This window comes from Oncorhynchus masou, chromosome 25, assembly GCF_036934945.1.
Source record: "Oncorhynchus masou masou isolate Uvic2021 chromosome 25, UVic_Omas_1.1, whole genome shotgun sequence".
NCBI lineage: Eukaryota > Metazoa > Chordata > Actinopteri > Salmoniformes > Salmonidae > Oncorhynchus > Oncorhynchus masou.
The window spans coordinates 19,035,821-19,054,717 of NC_088236.1; the positions used below are offsets into that span (position 1 = coordinate 19,035,821).

At 44.0% G+C, this 18,897-nt stretch overlaps 1 protein-coding gene across 1 annotated transcript in view; it reads left to right on the forward strand.

Moving 5' to 3' along the window:
- Window positions 1-18,897, forward strand: part of LOC135513598 (NMDA receptor synaptonuclear signaling and neuronal migration factor-like) — a 36,547-nt gene that overhangs the window by 12,655 nt on the left and 4,995 nt on the right. The window contains exons 2-3 of the mRNA XM_064936481.1: window positions 5,225-5,286; window positions 13,749-14,528. Coding sequence (XP_064792553.1) covers window positions 5,225-5,286; window positions 13,749-14,528 — 842 coding nt within the window. The remainder of the gene's footprint in view (window positions 1-5,224; window positions 5,287-13,748; window positions 14,529-18,897) is intronic.

Below are 18,897 nucleotides of genomic sequence, written 5' to 3' on the forward strand. Positions count from 1 at the left end.
GAGGGCGGCATGGCATTTCAGAGCAGCATCCACACAGAGATGTGTACAGACTGCCCAACACCAGCCAGCACAACTCGCTGAATGTGTAATGCTGTAGGTGTGTGTGTGTGTGTGTGCGCATGTGTGTGTGCGCATGCGTGCGTGTTTGTGTGCATGCGTGTCTTTGTGTGTATATATACTGTATGTACACACGTGCATTGCTTGTGTTAGCCAATATCCTCTCCTAGCCTACATTATGTGCAGTATGCGTAGCTATGTGGGAGTACTTGCTATAGAAATGTGTTTGTAGAAATGTGTTTGTGTGGGAGAGTTATTAAACAACATAGTACAGCTGACCATGTTCTTTTCTGTTGCCAATTAAGAGAGTAAGAACAATAGAACAAACACAAAATTACCCTGATGATGTGTGTGGTACAGTACATGTTGGGCCATATAATGTAGGATGAAAGCTGTTTCATATTTGTTTCATATTGCAAATCCATCCCCAGACCCACTTCAGTGAACCACAGGGGAGATGGAATTTGTGACACAGGAAATAAGTGTGTTTTTGTTTGATGAAGGTATAGATTGAACTCATGTACATACTCAGCCTCCCATATCCCTCTTTACACTCTCCATGTGCAATTCTCCCCTCCCGCTGTCTGTGTGTGTGTGTGTGTAAATGTGAAAGGGTTTACTCCCCTACTGTACTATCGCCACTCATATGTGTGGCCCTAGAGCCGTGTACAAGAGCAAGGAATCATATCAAACCGGTCTGGAACACACCTGCATATTGGATTTCACACTCAAAATAATGGTTTTAGGCACGTGTCATGAACATGTTCGGGAATGTATAGATAGAACACCAGCGTCAAGAGACCTCGAGTAGTTTCGGTTTAAGAAGACAGTTCCATAGGGAACTAAAACCAAGAGTAAAACCAAGGTACTAACCAGGTTTCCATTCAACCTTTTTATGCGGGTAAAGTACATGTTGAATGAAAAATGTAATGACAGGCCTAATTTCCAATTGTCAACAAAACTAAATACTCTAGACAAAATACGCATTTTGTGACGCATTTATGCGTACCACTACGACTAATCGGGAAAGCATGCAGTTTATTAGGCGACAGATGAAATACATTATGATGAACTTCACAGGGTGGTGAAAGTGCAAGGTAATGAGCTTGATGCTCCTTTCCAATAAATATTGAGGGTCTTATTCTTATTCTGACATGATAATCGATGCTTGGTTGCGGTTTGATAAATCATCTAGCTTTTTTGCCCATAATAATAACATCATCATGTAGGCTGGAGCGCACGAGCCAACAGCAGTGTTTTTTGTAAGAGTTGAAAATTGGATGGAAACCAATTTAAACGTATATTTCTTATCTGGTACATCAAATCAAATGTATTAATAAAGCCCTTCTTACATCAGCTGATATCTCAAAGTGCTGTACCCAGCCTAAAGCCCCAAACAGCAAGCAATGCAGGTGTAGAAGCACGGTGGCTAGGAAAAACTCCCTAGAAAGGCCTAAACCTAGGAAGAAACCTAGAGAGGAACCAGGCTATGAGGGGTGGCCAGTCCTCTTCTGGCTGTGCCGGGTGGAGATTATAACAGAACATGGCCAAGATGTTCAAATGTTCTTACATGACCAGCATGGTCAAATAATAATAATCACAGTAGTTGTCGAGGGTGCAGCAAGTCAGAACTTCAGGAGTAAATGTCAGTTGACTTTTCATAGCCGATCATTCAGAGTATCTCTACTGCTCCTGCTGTCTCAAGACAGTTGAAAACAGCAGGTCTGGGACAGGTAGCTCGTCCGGTGAACAGGTTAGGGTTCCATAGCCGCAGGCAGAACAGTTGAAACTGGAGCAGCAGCACGGCCAGGTGAACTGTGGACAGCAAGGAGTCATCATGCCAGGAAGTCCTGAGGCATGGTCCAAGGGCTCAGGTCCTCCGAGAGAGCGAAAGAAAGAGAGAATTAGAGAGATCATACTTAAATTCACACAGGACACCAGATATAGTACTCCAAACATAACAGACTGACCCTAGCCCCCCAACAGATAAACTACTACAGCATAAATACTGGAGGCTGAGACAGGAGGGGTCAGGAGACTCTGTGGCCCTATCCGATGATACCCCCGGACAGGGCGAAACAGGCAGGATATAACCCCACCCACTTTGCCAAAGCACAGCCACCACACCAGTAGAGGGATATCTTCAACCACCAATTTACCATCCTGAGACAAGGCCGAGTATAGCCCACAAATAGCCCACAAGGCCGAGTATAGTCCACAAAGTATCGCCCACGGCACAACCCAAGGTGGGCACCAACCCAGACAGGAAGATCACGTCAGTTACTCAACCCACTCGAGTGACGCACCCTTCCAAGGGACGGCCTGGAAGAGCAGCAGTAAGCCAGTGACTCTGTAATAGGATTAGAGGCAGAGAATCCCAGTTGAGAGAGGGGAACCGGCCAGGCAGAGACAGCAAGGGCGGTTCGTTGCTCCAGAGCTTTTCCGTTCACCTTCACACTCCTGGGCCAGACTACACTCAATCTTGTAACCCACTGAAGAGATGAGTCTTCGGTAAAGACTTAAAGGTTGAGACCGAGTCTGCGTCTCTCACATGGGTAGGCAGACCATTCCATTCCTCTCTAGGAGAAAGCCTTGCCTCCAGCTGTTTGCTTAGAAATTCTAGGGACAATTAGGAGGTCTGCGTCTTGTGACCGTAGTGTACGTGTAGGTATGTACGGCAGGACCAAATCGGAAAGATAGCTAGGAGCAAGCCCATGTAATGCTTTGTAGGTTAGCAGTAAAACCTTGAAATCAGCACTTGCCTAAACAGGAAGCCAGTGTAGGGAGGCTAGCACTGGAGTAATATGATACATATTTAGCACTAACTGAAGTTTATTTTGTGCTTTATCCGGGTAGCCGGAAAGTAGAGCATTGCAGTAGTCTAACCTAGAAGTAACAAAAGCATGGATACATTTTTCTGCATCATTTTTGGACAGAAGGTTTCTGATTTTTGCAATGTTACGTAGATGGAAAAAACCTGTCCTTGAAACAGTCTTGATATGTTCGTCAAAAGAGAAATCAGGGTCCATAGTAACGCAGAGGTCCTTCACAGTTTTATTTGAGACGACTGTACAACCATCAAGATTAATTGTCAGATTCAACAGAATATCTCTTGTTTCTTGGGACCTAGAACAAGCATCTCTGTTTTGTCAGAGGTTAAAAGTAGAACGTTTACAGCCATCCACTTCCTTATGTATGAAACACAGGCTTCTAGCACAGGCAATTTTGGGGCTTCACCATGTTTCATTGAAATGTACAGCTGTGTGTCATCCGCATAGCAGTGAAAGTTAACATTATTTTTTTCTAATGACACCCCCAAGAGGTAAAATATATAGTGAAAACAATAGTGGTCCTAAAACGGAACCTTGAGGAACACCGAAATTTACAGTTGATTTGTCAGAGGACAAACCATTCACAGAGACAAACTGATATCCTTCCGACAGATAAGGTCTAAACCAGGCCAGAACTTGTCCGTGTTGACCAATTTGGGTTTCCAATCTCCAAAAGATTGTGGTAATCGATGGTATCAAAAGCAGCAGTAAGGTGTAGGAGCACGAGGACAGATGCAGAGCCTCGGTCTGACGCCATTAAAAGGTAATTTACCACCTTCACAAGTGCAGTCTCAGTGCTATAATGGGGTCTAAAACCAGACTGAAGCATTTCGTATACATTGTTTGTCTTCAGGAAGGCAGTGAGTTGCTGCGCAACAGCTTTTTCTAAAGTTTTTGAGAGGAATGGAAGATTCGATATAGGCCGATAGTTTTTTTATATTTTCTGGGTCAAGGTTTGGCTTTTTCAAGAGAGGCTTTATTACTGCCACTTTTAGTGAGTTTGGTACACATCCGGTGGATAGAGAGCCGTTTATTATGTTCAACATAGGAGGGCCAAGCACAGGAAGCAGCTCTTTCAGTAGTTTATTTGGAATAGGGTCCAGTATGCAGCTTGAAGGTTTAGAGGCCATGATTATTTTCATCATTGTGTCAAGAGATATAGTACTAAAACACTTGAGTGTCTCTCTTGATCCTAGGTCCTGGCAGAGTTGTGCAGACCTAGGACAACTGAGCTTTGGAGGAATACGCAGATTTAAAGAGGAGTCCGTAATTTGCTTTCTAATGATCATGATCTTTTCCTCAAAGACGTTCATGAATTTATTACTGCTGAAGTGAAAGCCATCCTCTCTTGGTTGAATGCTGCTTCTTAGTTTGCTTTGCGACAGTTTCAAAATACATTTTGGATTGTTCTTATTTACCTCAATTAAGTTAAAAAAATAGGATGATCGAGCAGCAGTAAGGGCTCTTCGATACTGCACGGTACTGTCTTTCCAAGCTAGTCGGAAGACTTCCAGTTTGGTGTGGCGCCATTTCTGTTCCAATTTTCTGGAAGCTTGCTTCAGAGCTCGGGTATTTTCTGTATATCAGGGAGCTAGTTTCTTATGACAAATGTTTTTAGTTTTTAGGGGTGCAACTGCATCCAGGGTATTGCGCAAGTTTAAATTGAGTTCCTTAGTTAGGTGGTTAACTGATATTTGTCCTCTGACGTCCTTGGGTAGGCAGAGAGAGTCTGGAAGGGCATCAAGGAATCTTTGGGTTGTCTGAGAATTTATAGCACGAGAATTTATAGCACTACATGGGACTTTAATAGCAAAAGGTGTTTCGCCCTACGTCATCAGCACCGTGTTTGAATTGCAACAAGTCAATTTGATTCAAAGACGTCTCTGGGAAAACGTGTGTATTTTAGAATATTTGTATGAAAATTTGTCGCCAATTGGATGGAAAGCTAATGAGACAAATCAGGTTATTCAATTATTGGGTGGGACAATCATAAAACACTGGTTACTTCCAGAATGGCACCTTATTGGTTAAAACTAGTACACTATATAGGGAATAGAGTGCCATTTGGGATGCTGTTATTGAGTAGGAGATGTCTTGGTCTGGTGAGTGGTGAGTCACTCAGTTGGAGTCAGCAAGCTCCCTGTGAGAGACAGACAGGCAGGCAGCCTCACAGTGAGAGGCAGACAGACAAACAGACAAACAGACAGGCAGTCAGGCAGGCAGGCAGGCTCACAGTGAGTGGCAGAGAGACAGGCAGCCAGTCAGGCTCACAGTGAGAGTCAGGCAGCCAGCTGTCCAGTGCTAATCAGAGTGTTGTGTTGTGCTTCTCTTTGCAGAGCAGCCAGAGCTTTCGGAGATTACCTGTCTCACACACACCCTGAGAACCGCAACGGATCAGGTACCTTCAGTGTCCAGCCTCATCTAGTACATCCCATAACATTCCTTCACATTTCCTATAACTTTCCTCTTCACATGGCTTCACATATCCTAGAAGTTTCCTCTTCACATTTCCTATAACTTTCCTCTTCACATGGCTTAACATATCCTAGAGGTTTCCTCTTCACATATCCTAGAACTTTCCTCTTCACATGGCTTAACATATCCTAGAAGTTTCCTCTTCACATTTCCTATAACTTTCCTCTTCACATGGCTTAACATATCCTATAACTTTCATTTTCACATGGCTTCACATTTCCTAGAGCTTTCCTCTTCAAATGTAACAGACCGGCTCGATCTGGTCTTATGTGACAAAATTTGAAAATGTGTTTTTTACATTGAATAAAAGTAGAGACTCAGAGATAAAAAATGTTATATCTGTAACGTCGTCTGCGTGTATCTGGTGAGATGAGTCAGGCGCAGGACAGCAGATATGAGTAATAAAAACACTTTTATTCAAAAATCAAAATTATACACGTAACATACACGGCCACAATATACGGACCACAATACAACAAACAATCACTCACAAAAACCATGTGGGGAACAGAGGGTTAAATAATGAACAGGTGTTTGAAAACAGGTGTGTGAAACAAAGACAAAACAAATGGAAAATGAAAAGTGGATCGGCGGTAGCTAGAAAGCCGGTGATGTCGACTGCGGAACGCCGCCCGAACAAGGAGAGGGACCGACTTCGGCGGAAGTCGTGACAATATCATACACTACAACCACAGTTGAGGAACAGCGGGAAAGTTATTCTGCCTTGAATGTTGATAAACTTGTAACCTCACTTTTGAGAAAACTCCCCTTGAAAGTTTTGGTTAACCTTACTTGAGAGCTCTTCTTTGTCTACACCCATTCAGCATCGTTCACACCCTCTTAAGCTTTAGTCCCACACATCTCTTCAAGGATTCACATGTGAGGCCATGCTCTAAACAACCAAAGATTTCAAGACTAAAGGCTGGTTGATACTCGGCCTATCTACAGTTGTGGCTGCGTCTTCATTAGCATTCTATTGTGGTCTGACATCAGCCTGGTGGTCCAAAGTAGCTTAACTAGTGTATTTTGTTTTAACATCAATAAATCCACCCATTTAAAAGGGAATTTAGTATACAGTACCAGTCAAAAGTTTGGACACACCAACTCATTCCAGGGTTTTTCTTTATTTGTACTATTTTCTACATTGTAGAATAATAGTGAAATCATCAAAACTATGAAATAATACACATGGAATCATGTATTAACCAAAAAAGTGTTAAACAATCAAAATATATGTTCTATTTGAGATTCTTCAATGTAGCCACCCTTTGCCTTGATGACAGCTTTGCACACTCTTGGCATTCTCTCAACCAGCTTCACTTGGAATGCTTTTCCAACCGTCTTGAAGAAGTTCCCATATATGCTGAGCACTTGCTGGCGGCTCTTCCCTCACTCTGTGGTCCAACTTATCCTAAACCATCTCAATTCAGTTGAGGTCGGGTGATTGTGGAGGCCAGGTAATCTGATGCAGCACTCCATCACTTTCCCTCTTGGTCAAATAGTCCGTACACAGCCTGGAGATATGTTGGGTCATTGTCCTGTTGATTAACAAATGATAGTCCCACTAAACGCACACCAGATGGGATGGCGTTACGCTGCAGAGTGATGTGGTAGCCATGCTGGTTAAGTGTGCCTTGAATTCTGAATAAATCACAGACAGGCATCCCCACACCATCACACCTCCTCCTCCATGCTTCACGGTGGGAACTACATATGAGGAGATAATCCATTCACCTACTCTGCATCTCACAAAGACATGGCGGTTGGGACCCAAAATCTCAAATTTGGACTCATCAGACCAAAAGATAGATTTCCACTGTCTAATGTCCATTGCTAGTGTTCCTTGGCCCAAGAAAGTCTCTTCTTATTATTTGTGTTCTTTAGTAGTGGTTTATTTGCAGAAATTATATCATGAAGGCCTGATTCACTCTCCTCTGAACAATTGATGTTGAGATGTGTCTGTTACTTGAACTCTGTGAAACATTTTTTGGTTCTGCAATTTTTGAGGCTGGTAACTCTAATGAACTTAACCTCTGCAGAAGAGGTAACTCTGGTTCTTCCTTTCCTGTGGCGTTCCTCATGAGAGCCAGTTTCATCATAGCGCTTGATGGTTTTTGCGACTGCACATGAAGAAACATTCAAAGTTCTTGAAATTTTCCGGAATGACTGACCTTCATGTTTTAAAATAATGATGGACTGCCACTTCTCTTTACTTATTTGAGCTGTTCTTGCCATAATATGGACTTGGGTCTTTTATCAAATGGGACTATCGTCTGTATACCACCCTTACCTTGTCACAACACAACTGATTGGCTCAAACGCATTAAGAAGGAAATAAATTCCACAAATGAACTTTTAACAAGGCACACCTGTTAATTGAAATGCATTCCTGGAGACTACCTCATGAAGCTGGTTGAGAGAATGCTAAGAATGTGCAAAGCTGTCATCAAGGCAAAGGGTTGCTACTTTGAAGAATCTCAAATCTAAAATATATTTTGTTTTGTTTAACACTTTCTTGGTTACTACATGATTCCATATGTGTTATTTCATAGTTTTGATGTCTTCACTATTATTCTACAATGTAGAAAATAGTAAAAAATAAAGAAAAACCCTGAATGAGTTGGTGCGTCCAAACCTTTGACTTGTACTGTATGTCAGTCTGTAAGGGACTTCCTCCTCTTCTTCCGAAGAGGAGAGGCGAAAATGATCGGAGGACCAATATGTGGCGTGGTAAGTGTCCATGGTTCTTTTAATATGAACTAGTACACATGAACAACTGAATACAAAAACAATAAATGTGGAATGAACGAAACCTAAAACAGTACCGTGTGGTGAAAAACACAGACACGGAAACAAACACCCACAAACACACAGTGAAACCCAGGCTACCTAAGTATGATTCTCAATCAGAGACAACTAATTACACCTGCCTCTGATTGAGAACCATACTAGGCCGAAACATAGAAATACCCAAATCATAGAAAAACAAACATAGACTGCCCACCCCAACTCACGCACTGACCATACTAAATAATGACAAAACAACGGAAATAAAGGTCAGAACGTGACAGTACACCCCCCCCCAAAGGTGCGGACTCCGGCCGCAAAACCTTAACCTATAGGGGAGGGTCTGGGTGGGCGTCTGTCCGCGTTGGCGGCTCTGGCACGGGACGCGGACCCCACTTTACCATCGTCTTATTCCGCCTTATTGTCCATTGTTTCTAACAATGGCAACCCTTCTCAATGACCCCACTGGACAGAGGGGCAGCTCGGGACAGAGGGGCCTCTGGGCTGAGGGGCTCTGGCGCCTCTGGGCTGAGGAGCTCTGGCGCCTCTGGGCTGAGGGAATCTGGCGCCTCAGACTCCGGCAGCGCCGGACAGGTGGGAGATTCCGGCAGCGCCGGACAGGCAGGAACACCTGTAGAGAGGAGACAGAGAGACAGCCTGGTGCGTGGGGCTGCCACAGGAACCACCAGGCTGGGGAGACCTTCAGGAGGCTTGGTGTTAGGAGGAGGCACTTGAAGGACCGGGCTGTGGGGGAGCACTGGAGCTCTGGTGCGCAGCCTTGGCACCACTTCCCCAGGCTGGACAACTACTCTAGCCCGGACCCTCCAGAGTGCAGGCACAGGTTGAACCGGGCTGTGGGTTTGCACAGGAGATCTAGTGCCTACTACGCGCACCTCTCCCTTAGGCTTGTCACGCCTTGGTCTTAGTATTTTGTGTTTTAGTTAATTAGTTGGTCAGGCCAGGGTGTGACATGGGTTTATGTTTGTTGTATTTCTTAGTGGGGTTTTTTAGTTATTGGGATTGTGGCTGAGTAGGGGTGTTACATAGGTTTGGCTGCCTGAGGTGGTTCTCAATCAGAGTCAGGTGATTCTCGTTGTCTCTGATTGGGAACCGTATTTAGGTAGCCAGGGTTTCACTGTGTATTTCGTGGGTGATTGTTCCTGTCTCTGTGTTAGTTTTCACCGGACAGTTGCGGTCACTTTTGGATTTTCTTTTTTCTTGTATTGGAAGAGAAGAGTACGAGCGCCATTCTCCTTGCGGAGATGGTGCTAAATACATCATCACGGTCGGTCCCTGGGATTGGGCTGGCTAACACGATTCGTTTTGCTTGGAAGGAAAAGGAGTTGGAGCCGTTAGGACGAGAATCTTTTGGAAGAATTATATTGATGGGGATTCTAAAGCTGACCGTGAAGGACGTGTTTTGTTTCCACGGCAACTCGTTGGAGGGAGCATACGACGTCGCGCTATATACGGAAGAAAAACATGATGATATCCTTAGAAGGGCAAGAGCAGTGGGAGGTGAGAGGCCGATGTGCTACTATGAAATATCAAGTCTGGCGAAGAATAACTTTAGGGTTGTAACTGTTAACATGTACAACCCTTACATTAAGGATGAAGAGGTGAGGGCTTTTCTGGGGAGATACATGGATAACGTTTCCTCAGCTAGGCACCTCAAAGACTCCCTTGGGTTTTGGAATGGGAGGAGAGGTTTCCAGGCCCTCCTCAGGGAGGACCCAAAGGGACATGGTGGATACCTTCATCCTCCTGCTATGTTCTCCCTTGGGGCTGACAGGGGGACATTGTTTTATGCACGTCAGCCTCCATTTTGCAGGCACTGTATGGCCTATGGACACATTTTTGCCTCGTGCAGCATGAGAAAATGCAGATTTTGTGGATCTGAGGATCACGAGGCGAGGGATTGTGACAAGCCTAAGACATGCCATGGGTGTGGATCATCAGCACACCTGTGGCGGGGGTGCCCGGCCCGCCAGAGGGCATATGCGTCTGCGGCTGGGGGGGGGGGGAGCAAGAGCGGGGGATGGGGGAAGAAGAGGAGGGGAAGGAAACACGCCTCATGACAAGAATACAAGTCCAGAGGGGAAGGCCACAAGGAAGGAAGAGGAGCATGAAGCGGCGGATGGAAGAGAGAAGGAAACAGAAGGCACGGGAGTAGGAGAACCAGGAAAAGCGGTGGAAGAAGGCAACCGAGTGGAGGAGAATGAGAGAGTAGAAAGCGAGGGAGGAATGGTGGAGAAGAAGACGGTGGAAGAGCAAGTGGACTGGGGGGAAAGTGACATGGTGGAAGAGATGAGGGGTATGGTGGAGGAGCTGGCGGGGGGAGGGGGTGGTATCTCTCCACTGCCGCCATCATCAAAGAAGAGAATGAAGAGGAGGGTGCGATTGGCCGACAGTGAGGGGGAGGGGATGGCCAAGAGTGATGGGGGTGGGAGAAACCTCTGGGTTGCTGCTGGTTTCCCAAGACTCTCAACTTCTTTTGGGTGGGACACACCTAACAAGACTCAGGACTGGGTACAGGAGGAGGTGGGGAGTTTTTTGTTTGGGGACTCAGCCTCCCCAATTTTTTTCCAAACCAGCTGCAACACTGGGGAGGGGGAGGATTGTGGGGGTAGACCCAGGGTGCAGGGCACCCCGAAGCCAAACACTATTCCTGCATCCTGGGATGGTGTGATGGAGGAAGAGGGGGGGATGTCAGGATTACAGATGGTGTTCTCACCAGTAGATATGGAGCAGGGGAGCATCGGGTGAGTCTCCTGTTTTTTTTTTTCTGTCTGAGTTTAGAATTTGAGTGAATTACATGTTTTATTTATTTTTTTCTTCATGGAGTCTAATTTTACTTTTGTTAGTTTAAATGTAAGGGGTTTAAGAGATATTGTTAAGAGGAGGGTGGTTTTTAGTTATTTGGAGGGTGTGGGTTTTGATTTTTGTTTTTTTACAGGAGGTTCACCTGAGGGATGGAGGGGATGTTAGTAGATTTAAGAGGGAATGGGACAAGGGGGAGTCGGTTTGGGGTGTAGGGGGGGTGCACTCATCGGGGGTAGGGATTTTGTGTGGGCACAGGGAGGTAAAAGTGGAGGAATCTTTTGTGGTAATGCAGGGGAGGGTTATAGGGGTGGATGTCACGATAAGGGATTGTAAATTTAGATTAGTGGTGGTGTATGGGCCACAGGTGGTGGCAGACAGGAAGGAGATGGTGGACTGTCACACACTCTTCTTCCAAAGAGGAGAGGCGAAAAGGATCGGAGGACCAATATGCGGCGTGGTAAGTGTCCATGGTTCTTTTAATACGAAATAGTACACATGAACAACTGAATACAAAAACAATAAACGTGGAATGAACGAAACCCAAAACAGTACCGTGTGGTGAAAAACACAGACACGGAAACAAACACACAGTGAAACCCAGGCTACCTATGTATGATTCTCAATCAGAGACAACTAATGACACCTGCCTCTGATTGAGAACCATACTAGGCCAAAACATAGAAATATCCAAATCATAGAAAAACAAACATAGACTGCCCACCCCAACTCACGCCCTGACCATACTAAATAATGACAAAACAACGGAATGAAGGTCAGAACGTGACACAGTCTATCAAACCAGGCAACTAAAAGCAACTGTCTAAACAATGTTTTGGTTATTTTCTAGCTAACTAGCTAATGTTAAGTTAGACGGTTAGCCAGTTCAAATAATGACCATCTCATATAGATGACAACATTTTCACTTTAGCTCATTTGACTTCATTATTACAGGAAATTAATGGCGAACCAATTACAGAAAATAGCTACTGATTGTGAATGTGATTAACTAAAAGCAGGGCCTTCGACCTGAGAATTTTAGAACATGGACACTGTCTCATTGGCCTAACGTTATATCCTAATTTGACTTTGGTGCAGGTCATGTTCTTCACATTACCGTCTCTGGTTAACACATACTATATCAAATTGAAGTTCAATTTGTCAAATGCACAGGATACAGAAGATATAGTGAAATGGTTACTTGCATAGTAGAGTGTTTTGTTAAGACATGTAGCTATCTAGCTAGCTAGCTAAACAATGAACCATAATCCAAACTCATAACGTTACTACTTGCATGAATCTGCAGGCAACCAGGTTCAATGTTAGCTAGTTAGCTAACATTAGGCTATAACTAGCAATGCAAATGGCTCTGAGATACAAATAATATTATTACACAGATCATACACGCAACGTTAGCTAGCAAGCCAGATAACGTTAGCTAGCTAGCCAACAGTATGCTTTCACTTGAAATGAAAGACTTTCTGGCAAAATTTGAAATGTATAACATCTGAAAATGTAGCTAGCTAGAATATGTAGCTAGCTAAAATATTTTACCTGTATACACGGATGGACGCCTCTCCTTCTCTGTCATGGATGCCATGGTTGCCATTAGTTTGAAGATGTAATCCGGAGACAGGTGTTTACAACAGTGTGTTCTCTTTTTCTCTTTTCGACTCCCTCTGAATATTTACAATCAAACACCAGAATTTTCACCATCTCCTTAGTTATCATTTTCTAATTCTACTGGGAATTCCACTGATTTCAAAACTCCATCCTCCAGAAAGTGGAGAACAACACTTTTGCAGTAATACTACGTGATATCTTTCAAAATAGCAGCGTTAGAAAGGATTACCGACACCTACTGACTCGCTCATGTTCTAGACAGAAGCGTGCTACATGGCATACCAATCCGAACTCATCTCTCAGCATGTCCAGCCCAACCATTATCTCAACCAGTCATGGCTAGCAGGAAAGTATTTTTCCGTAGCTAAAACAACTAGGCTCATAATTTAACAATTTTATTCATCTTTTCAGATGGCATACACATTTTTTATTAAGGCACATGAAAGTTCACATGTTCCAGAAGGCATTTCTGACAAAGTTTACGTTCAAATGCCTCTGCTGTGAAGTAGCGACGCACAACATATGCCTCATTTCCCAAAAACAAGTCACAAATGGCTTCACATGTCCTATAACCTTCCACTTCAAATGGCTTCACATTTCCTGTAACTTTCCTCATCACATGGCTTCCCATTTCCATCACATAGCTTCGCATTTCCTATAACTTTCCCCATCATATGGCTTCACATTTTCTATAACTTTCCTCATCACATGGCTTCACATTTCCATCACATGGCTTCCCATTTCCTATTAATTTTCCTTCTCACATGGCTTCACCTTTCCTATAACTTTCCTCATCACATGACTTTCCTCTCATCCCACTGTATAGCAGCACTAAATGCTCTGAAATCATTACCACACTATATCTGGCAAATTTCACTGTGAGAGGGTGTATCTTCCCAAGGCAGAGGACCGGGTAAGTCTGCCAAACCCCTTCTATCATCCAACTCATCCTCTCAAAATACCTTCTAATTTCCTCCCTTCTCTCATTTCCGTTCTCCATTATCCATCTCTTCACATTTCATTCCTCCTCTCATCTCTGAAAAGCTTTGTTTGCTCTCTGATGTTTGCTCAAATGTTGCCAAGGCCTTTAGAGCACAAGATGAACAGCTCATCTCTTTGTCCTCTCTCTCTTGCTCTTGCGCTTGCTCTCTTCAGATCAGCTTCTATCTAATACCTTCATTGGCCAAGACAAAGACTCCCCTGACGTCAGTCATCTTCACAAAAACAACCTACACCCTCAGAGCCACTGTGGGGCCAAGGCCAGCCAGGACCAGTCCCAGGCCCACAGTCTTCAGTCCCAGCTCAGCACACTGCATCCCCACCACAGCAGTCTCCAGCCCAGAACCCTGCAGCCAAGCAGTCTGCAGCCCACAGGCCCCTCCAAGCACAGGCTCTCAGCAGGGCTCTCAGCGGAGCGAAGTTTCTCCTCCGAGGAGCAGCAGCCACCTCTTAGGTCAACTGAGGGGAGCCTGACCAGCCTGAAACCAGCTGCCCAGCGGGTCTACACCATCACCAGGGAGGGAGGCATGCTAGGGGGGCAAGGCAGCGAGGAGAATCTGGAGCTGGAGGTGCTGAAGCAGCCTCTGTCCCCTCCTCCCTCTGCCAACCAGACCTCCTTTTCCAACCAACAACCACCAGGCAGCAAACATCACCGCGGCAACATTAGCCATGGCCCACAGGGCCACAGGCCCAAGTCTCAGCCCCTGCAGAGCTCAGGGAGTGCCCATAACATCCGGGACTGGGTGGTGAGGAGGGGGGGCTCGCGGGAGGACTGCACCCCAGACTGTGTCACCTGCATTAGGGCTCCATGTCCGAGCCAGCGCTCCCTGGATCTGGAGACGTCCCCGCGAGAGGGAGGAAAACAGAGGAAGAAGCTAGAGAGGATGTACAGCCAAGACCAAGGCAGAGACAGACGAGGCTCTGCTGAGGAGAGAGGTGAGGAGGAGGATGGAGGAGGAGGAGGATGATGATGACCAAATCAAATACAGCTTTATTTATATAGCACATTTCAGACATGAATGCAATGCAATGAAGAAAAATAAATCTTTACTACACAAAAGGATAACAATAAAAACTGAATGACTAATAAGCACCCTAAGGAAAAGCAAAATTAAAAAGGTGTGTTTTAAGATCTCTTTTAAATATGTCCACATTTTCGGCCCTCCTCAAGTTCTCTGGCAGGCTATTCCAGAGGCTGGGGGCATAATTAATAATGGCTGCCTCTCCATGCCTCTTGGTCCTAGGCTTTGGCATAGTTTAAAAGGCCAGTGCCAGAGGACCTGAGGAACCTACTGGGTGCAAAACACAAGTATGTCTGACATGTATTGGGGTGCACATTCATGGATTGATTTAAAAACCAATAGAAGAATAATCTAATTAATTTTAAAACTCACAGGCAGCCAGTGCAAAGACATCAAAACCGGTGCAATGTGTGCTCTTCATCTGGTCTTGGTCAGCACCCGTGCTACAGCATTCTGTATGTTTTGCAGTTGACAAATGGGTTTCTTGGGTAGACCAGACAGGAGAGCATTACAGTAGTCAAGCCTGCTTGTAAGAAAAGCATGGATGAGTCTCTGTATCAGCCTGATAGAAACGACTGCACCTTGGTAATGTTTGTCAGGTGGTAAAAAATGCTCATTTGGTCACATTCCTAATGTGTGATTTGAAATTGAGTTCAGAATCTAAAATGACACCTAGGTTTTATACCTGGTGTTTTATCTTTATTGCTTTGGCTCCAATAATACAGTAAGAACCTCGGCCTGGTCTTGATTTAGCTGAAGGAAGTTGTTAGCCGTCCATGTATTGCTCGTGTTTCTTGGTCCAAGCAAGTCTTCTTGTTATTGATGTTCTTTAGTCATGGTTTCTTTGCAGCAATTATACCATGAAGGCCTGATTCACTCAGTCTCCTCTGAACAGTTGATGTTGAGATGTGTCTCTCTGTGAGGCATCTATTTGGGCTGCCATCTGAGGTGCAGTTAATTGCAATTTCTGAGGCTGGTAACTCTAGTGAACTTATCCTCTGCAGCAGAGTTAACTCTAGGTCTTCCTTTCCTGTGGCAGTCCTAATGAGAGCCAGTTTCATCAGAGCACTTGGTTTTTGCAACTGCACTTTTCCGTATTGACTGACCTTCATGACTTAAAGTAAGGGTGGACTGTCATTTCTCTTTTCTTATTTGAGCTGCTCTTGCCATAATATGGACTTGGTATTTTACCAAATAGGACTATCTTCTGTTTACCACCCCTACCTTGTCACAACACAACTGATTGGCTCAAACGCAGTAAGAAGGAAATTAATTACACAAATTAACTTTTAACAGCTCACACCTTTTAATTGAAATGCATTCCAGGTGACTACCTCATGAAGCTGGTTGAGAGAATGCCAAGAGTGGGCAAAGCTGTCATCAAGGCAAAGGGTTGCTACTTTGAAGAATCTCAAATCTAAAATGTATTTTGATTTGTTTAACACTTTTTTGGTTACTGCATGATTCCGTGTGTGTTTTTTCATAGTTTTGATGTCTTCACTATTATTCTACAATGTAGAAAATGGTAAAAAATAAATGCAAAAACATTGAATGAGTTGGTGTGTCCAAACTTTTGACTGGTACTGTATATAAAACCCAAAATCAAACCGTGTGGAATGCCATATGTGATATTTATTTTCTCTCAGTTATGTTTACCAAGGGTGACAAATACTATAACGCTTGACCGCTTAAATAGGTCCTAAACTAATTTAGAACAGGACCAGAGAGGCCAACCCAACTCTCCAGTCTGTCCAGAAGGACATCATTGTCAACAGTGTTGAATGCAGCATTTAAATCCAAACGTACAGAAAGCTGTAAGGCTGTCTCACAACATTTATCTAAAATGAACCCTATGAATAGCACTGTTGGGAGATTTAGAAAGCCATAGTCTAGCAATGAACAATATAATATACTTTTATCTTAAATCACAATCTGTAGATGTTGTAGGAATTAAATTCCTCTATGTTTTAACACCCAATTAAAATTAAACACTGTCAATTCATAAGGATTTGTATGACCCTTATTTTATAAAAATGGACAGAGCCCAGTATTAAAGTCAACCAGCAGCTTTTATTCACGAGAGTACTGCTCCTTACACATTTTACCACAGGTTATAAACTTAAAACAACGTTATTAGTTTCAGTACCAACCCGTGTCAGATCCGCTCTAGTACAAAGGCTGTATGGTTCTCACATCGTCACTCCCTATTAAGATAATATATGACTGAGCTTAGGACAGCCGGTGTAGATAAGCCTTCTAGCCAGTCTGGCTATAAGTTCATTCATTTCTACCTTGGTACAGACAGTCATTGTTCTAATTCTTGATTATATTTGCACACATTATTTTCAGTACTGAGATTAAAAAGAAAATTCATACATATACAGTAACATAATAGTATTCTGATTAGTCAGTCCTGATTGAAATGTATACATAATTAGTCATCATTGATAAAAATTCCCTTAACAGTAGATACCATGCGATTAGACAGGTTCAGAATGTATGTAAAACATCACAGCACAGATTAAAAATATATGGCACATGGAAATTATAAAATGGTGGTTTACTGAGATAGGTGGGATGGACTGAGAGTAGCTAAGGGGTGGATTTAAAAGCTCATGTTCTAGAATAGTTATGACTAAAAACACAAAGGAATATTGTACAGTATAAGTACTATCTATCCAGATGTGATGTAAACTCAGCAAAAAAAAGAAACATCCCTTTTTCAGGACCCTGTCTTTCAAAGAGAATTCATAGAATCCAAATAACTTCACAATTCATTGTAAAGGGTTTAAACACTGTTTCCCATGCTTGTTCAATGAACCATAAACAATTAATAAACGTGCACCTGTGGAACGGTTGTTAAGACACTAACAGCTTACAGACGGTAAGCAATTAAGATCACAGCTATAAATTTAGGACACTAAAGAGGCCTTTCTACTGACTCTGAAAAACACCAAAAGAAAGATGCCCATGGTCCCTGCTCATCTGTAGGAATGTGCCTTAGGGATGCTGCAAGGAGGCATGAGGACTGCAGATGTGGCCAGGGCAATAAATCGCAATAATGTGAGATGCCTAAGGCAGCGCTCCAGGGAGACAGGACGGACAGCTGGTCATCCTCGCAGTGGCAGACCACTTGTTATAACACTTGCACAGGATCGGTCCATCCGAACATCACACCTGCAGGACAGGTACAGGATGGCAACAGCAACTGCCTGAGCTACACCAGGAATGCACAATTCCTCCATCAGTACTCAGACTGTCCGCAATAGGCTGAGAGAGGCTGGACTGAGGGCTTGTAGGCCTGTTGTAAGGCAGGTCCTCACCAGACATCACCGGCAACAATGTCACCTATGGGCACAAACCCACCGTCACTGGACCAGACAGGACTGTCAAAATGTGCTCTTCACTGACAAGTCTCAGTTTTGTCTCAGCAGGGTTGATGGTAGGATAGTTGAAGGAATGAGCATTACACCGAGGCCTGTACTCTGGAGCGGGATCGGTTTGGAGGTGGAGGGTCCGTCATGGTCTGGGGCGATATGCCACAGCATCAACGGACTGAGCTTGTTGTCATTGCAAGCAATCTCAACGCTATGCGTTACAGGGAAAACATCCTCCTCCCTCATGTGGTACCCTTCCTGCATGCTCATCCTGACGTAACCCTCCAGCATGACAATGCCACCAGCCATACTGCTCGTTCTGTGCGTGATTTCCTGCAAGACAGGAATATCAGTGTTCTGCCATGGCCAGCGAAGAGTCCGGATCTCAATCCCATTGAGCACATCTGGGACCTGTTGGATCGGAGGGTGAGGGCTAGGGCCATTGCCTTGGTGGAAGAGTGGGGTAACATCTTACAGCAAGAACTGGCAAATCTGGCGCCGTCCATGAGGAGGAGATGCACTGCAGTACTTGTTAATGCAGCTGGTGGCCACACCTGATACTGACTATTACTTTTGATTTTGACCCCCCCTTTGTTCAGGGACACATTATTCCATTTCTGTTAGTCACATGTCTTTGGAACTTGTTCAGTTTGTCTCAGTTGTTGAATCTTGTTATGTTCATACAAATATTTACACGTTAAGTTTTCTGAAAATAAACGCAGTTGACAGTGAGAGGACATTTTTTATTTTGCTGAATTTACAATAAAAAAACACAATAAAAAGGCTGTCTCTGTGCTGGGGTGGAAACAAAACTAGATTGACATTTTTCAAAAATACAGTTGAAAAAGCATTTAGCTGTTTGAAATCCAATTTCTATAGTATTATGATGATGATGGAGGATGGAAG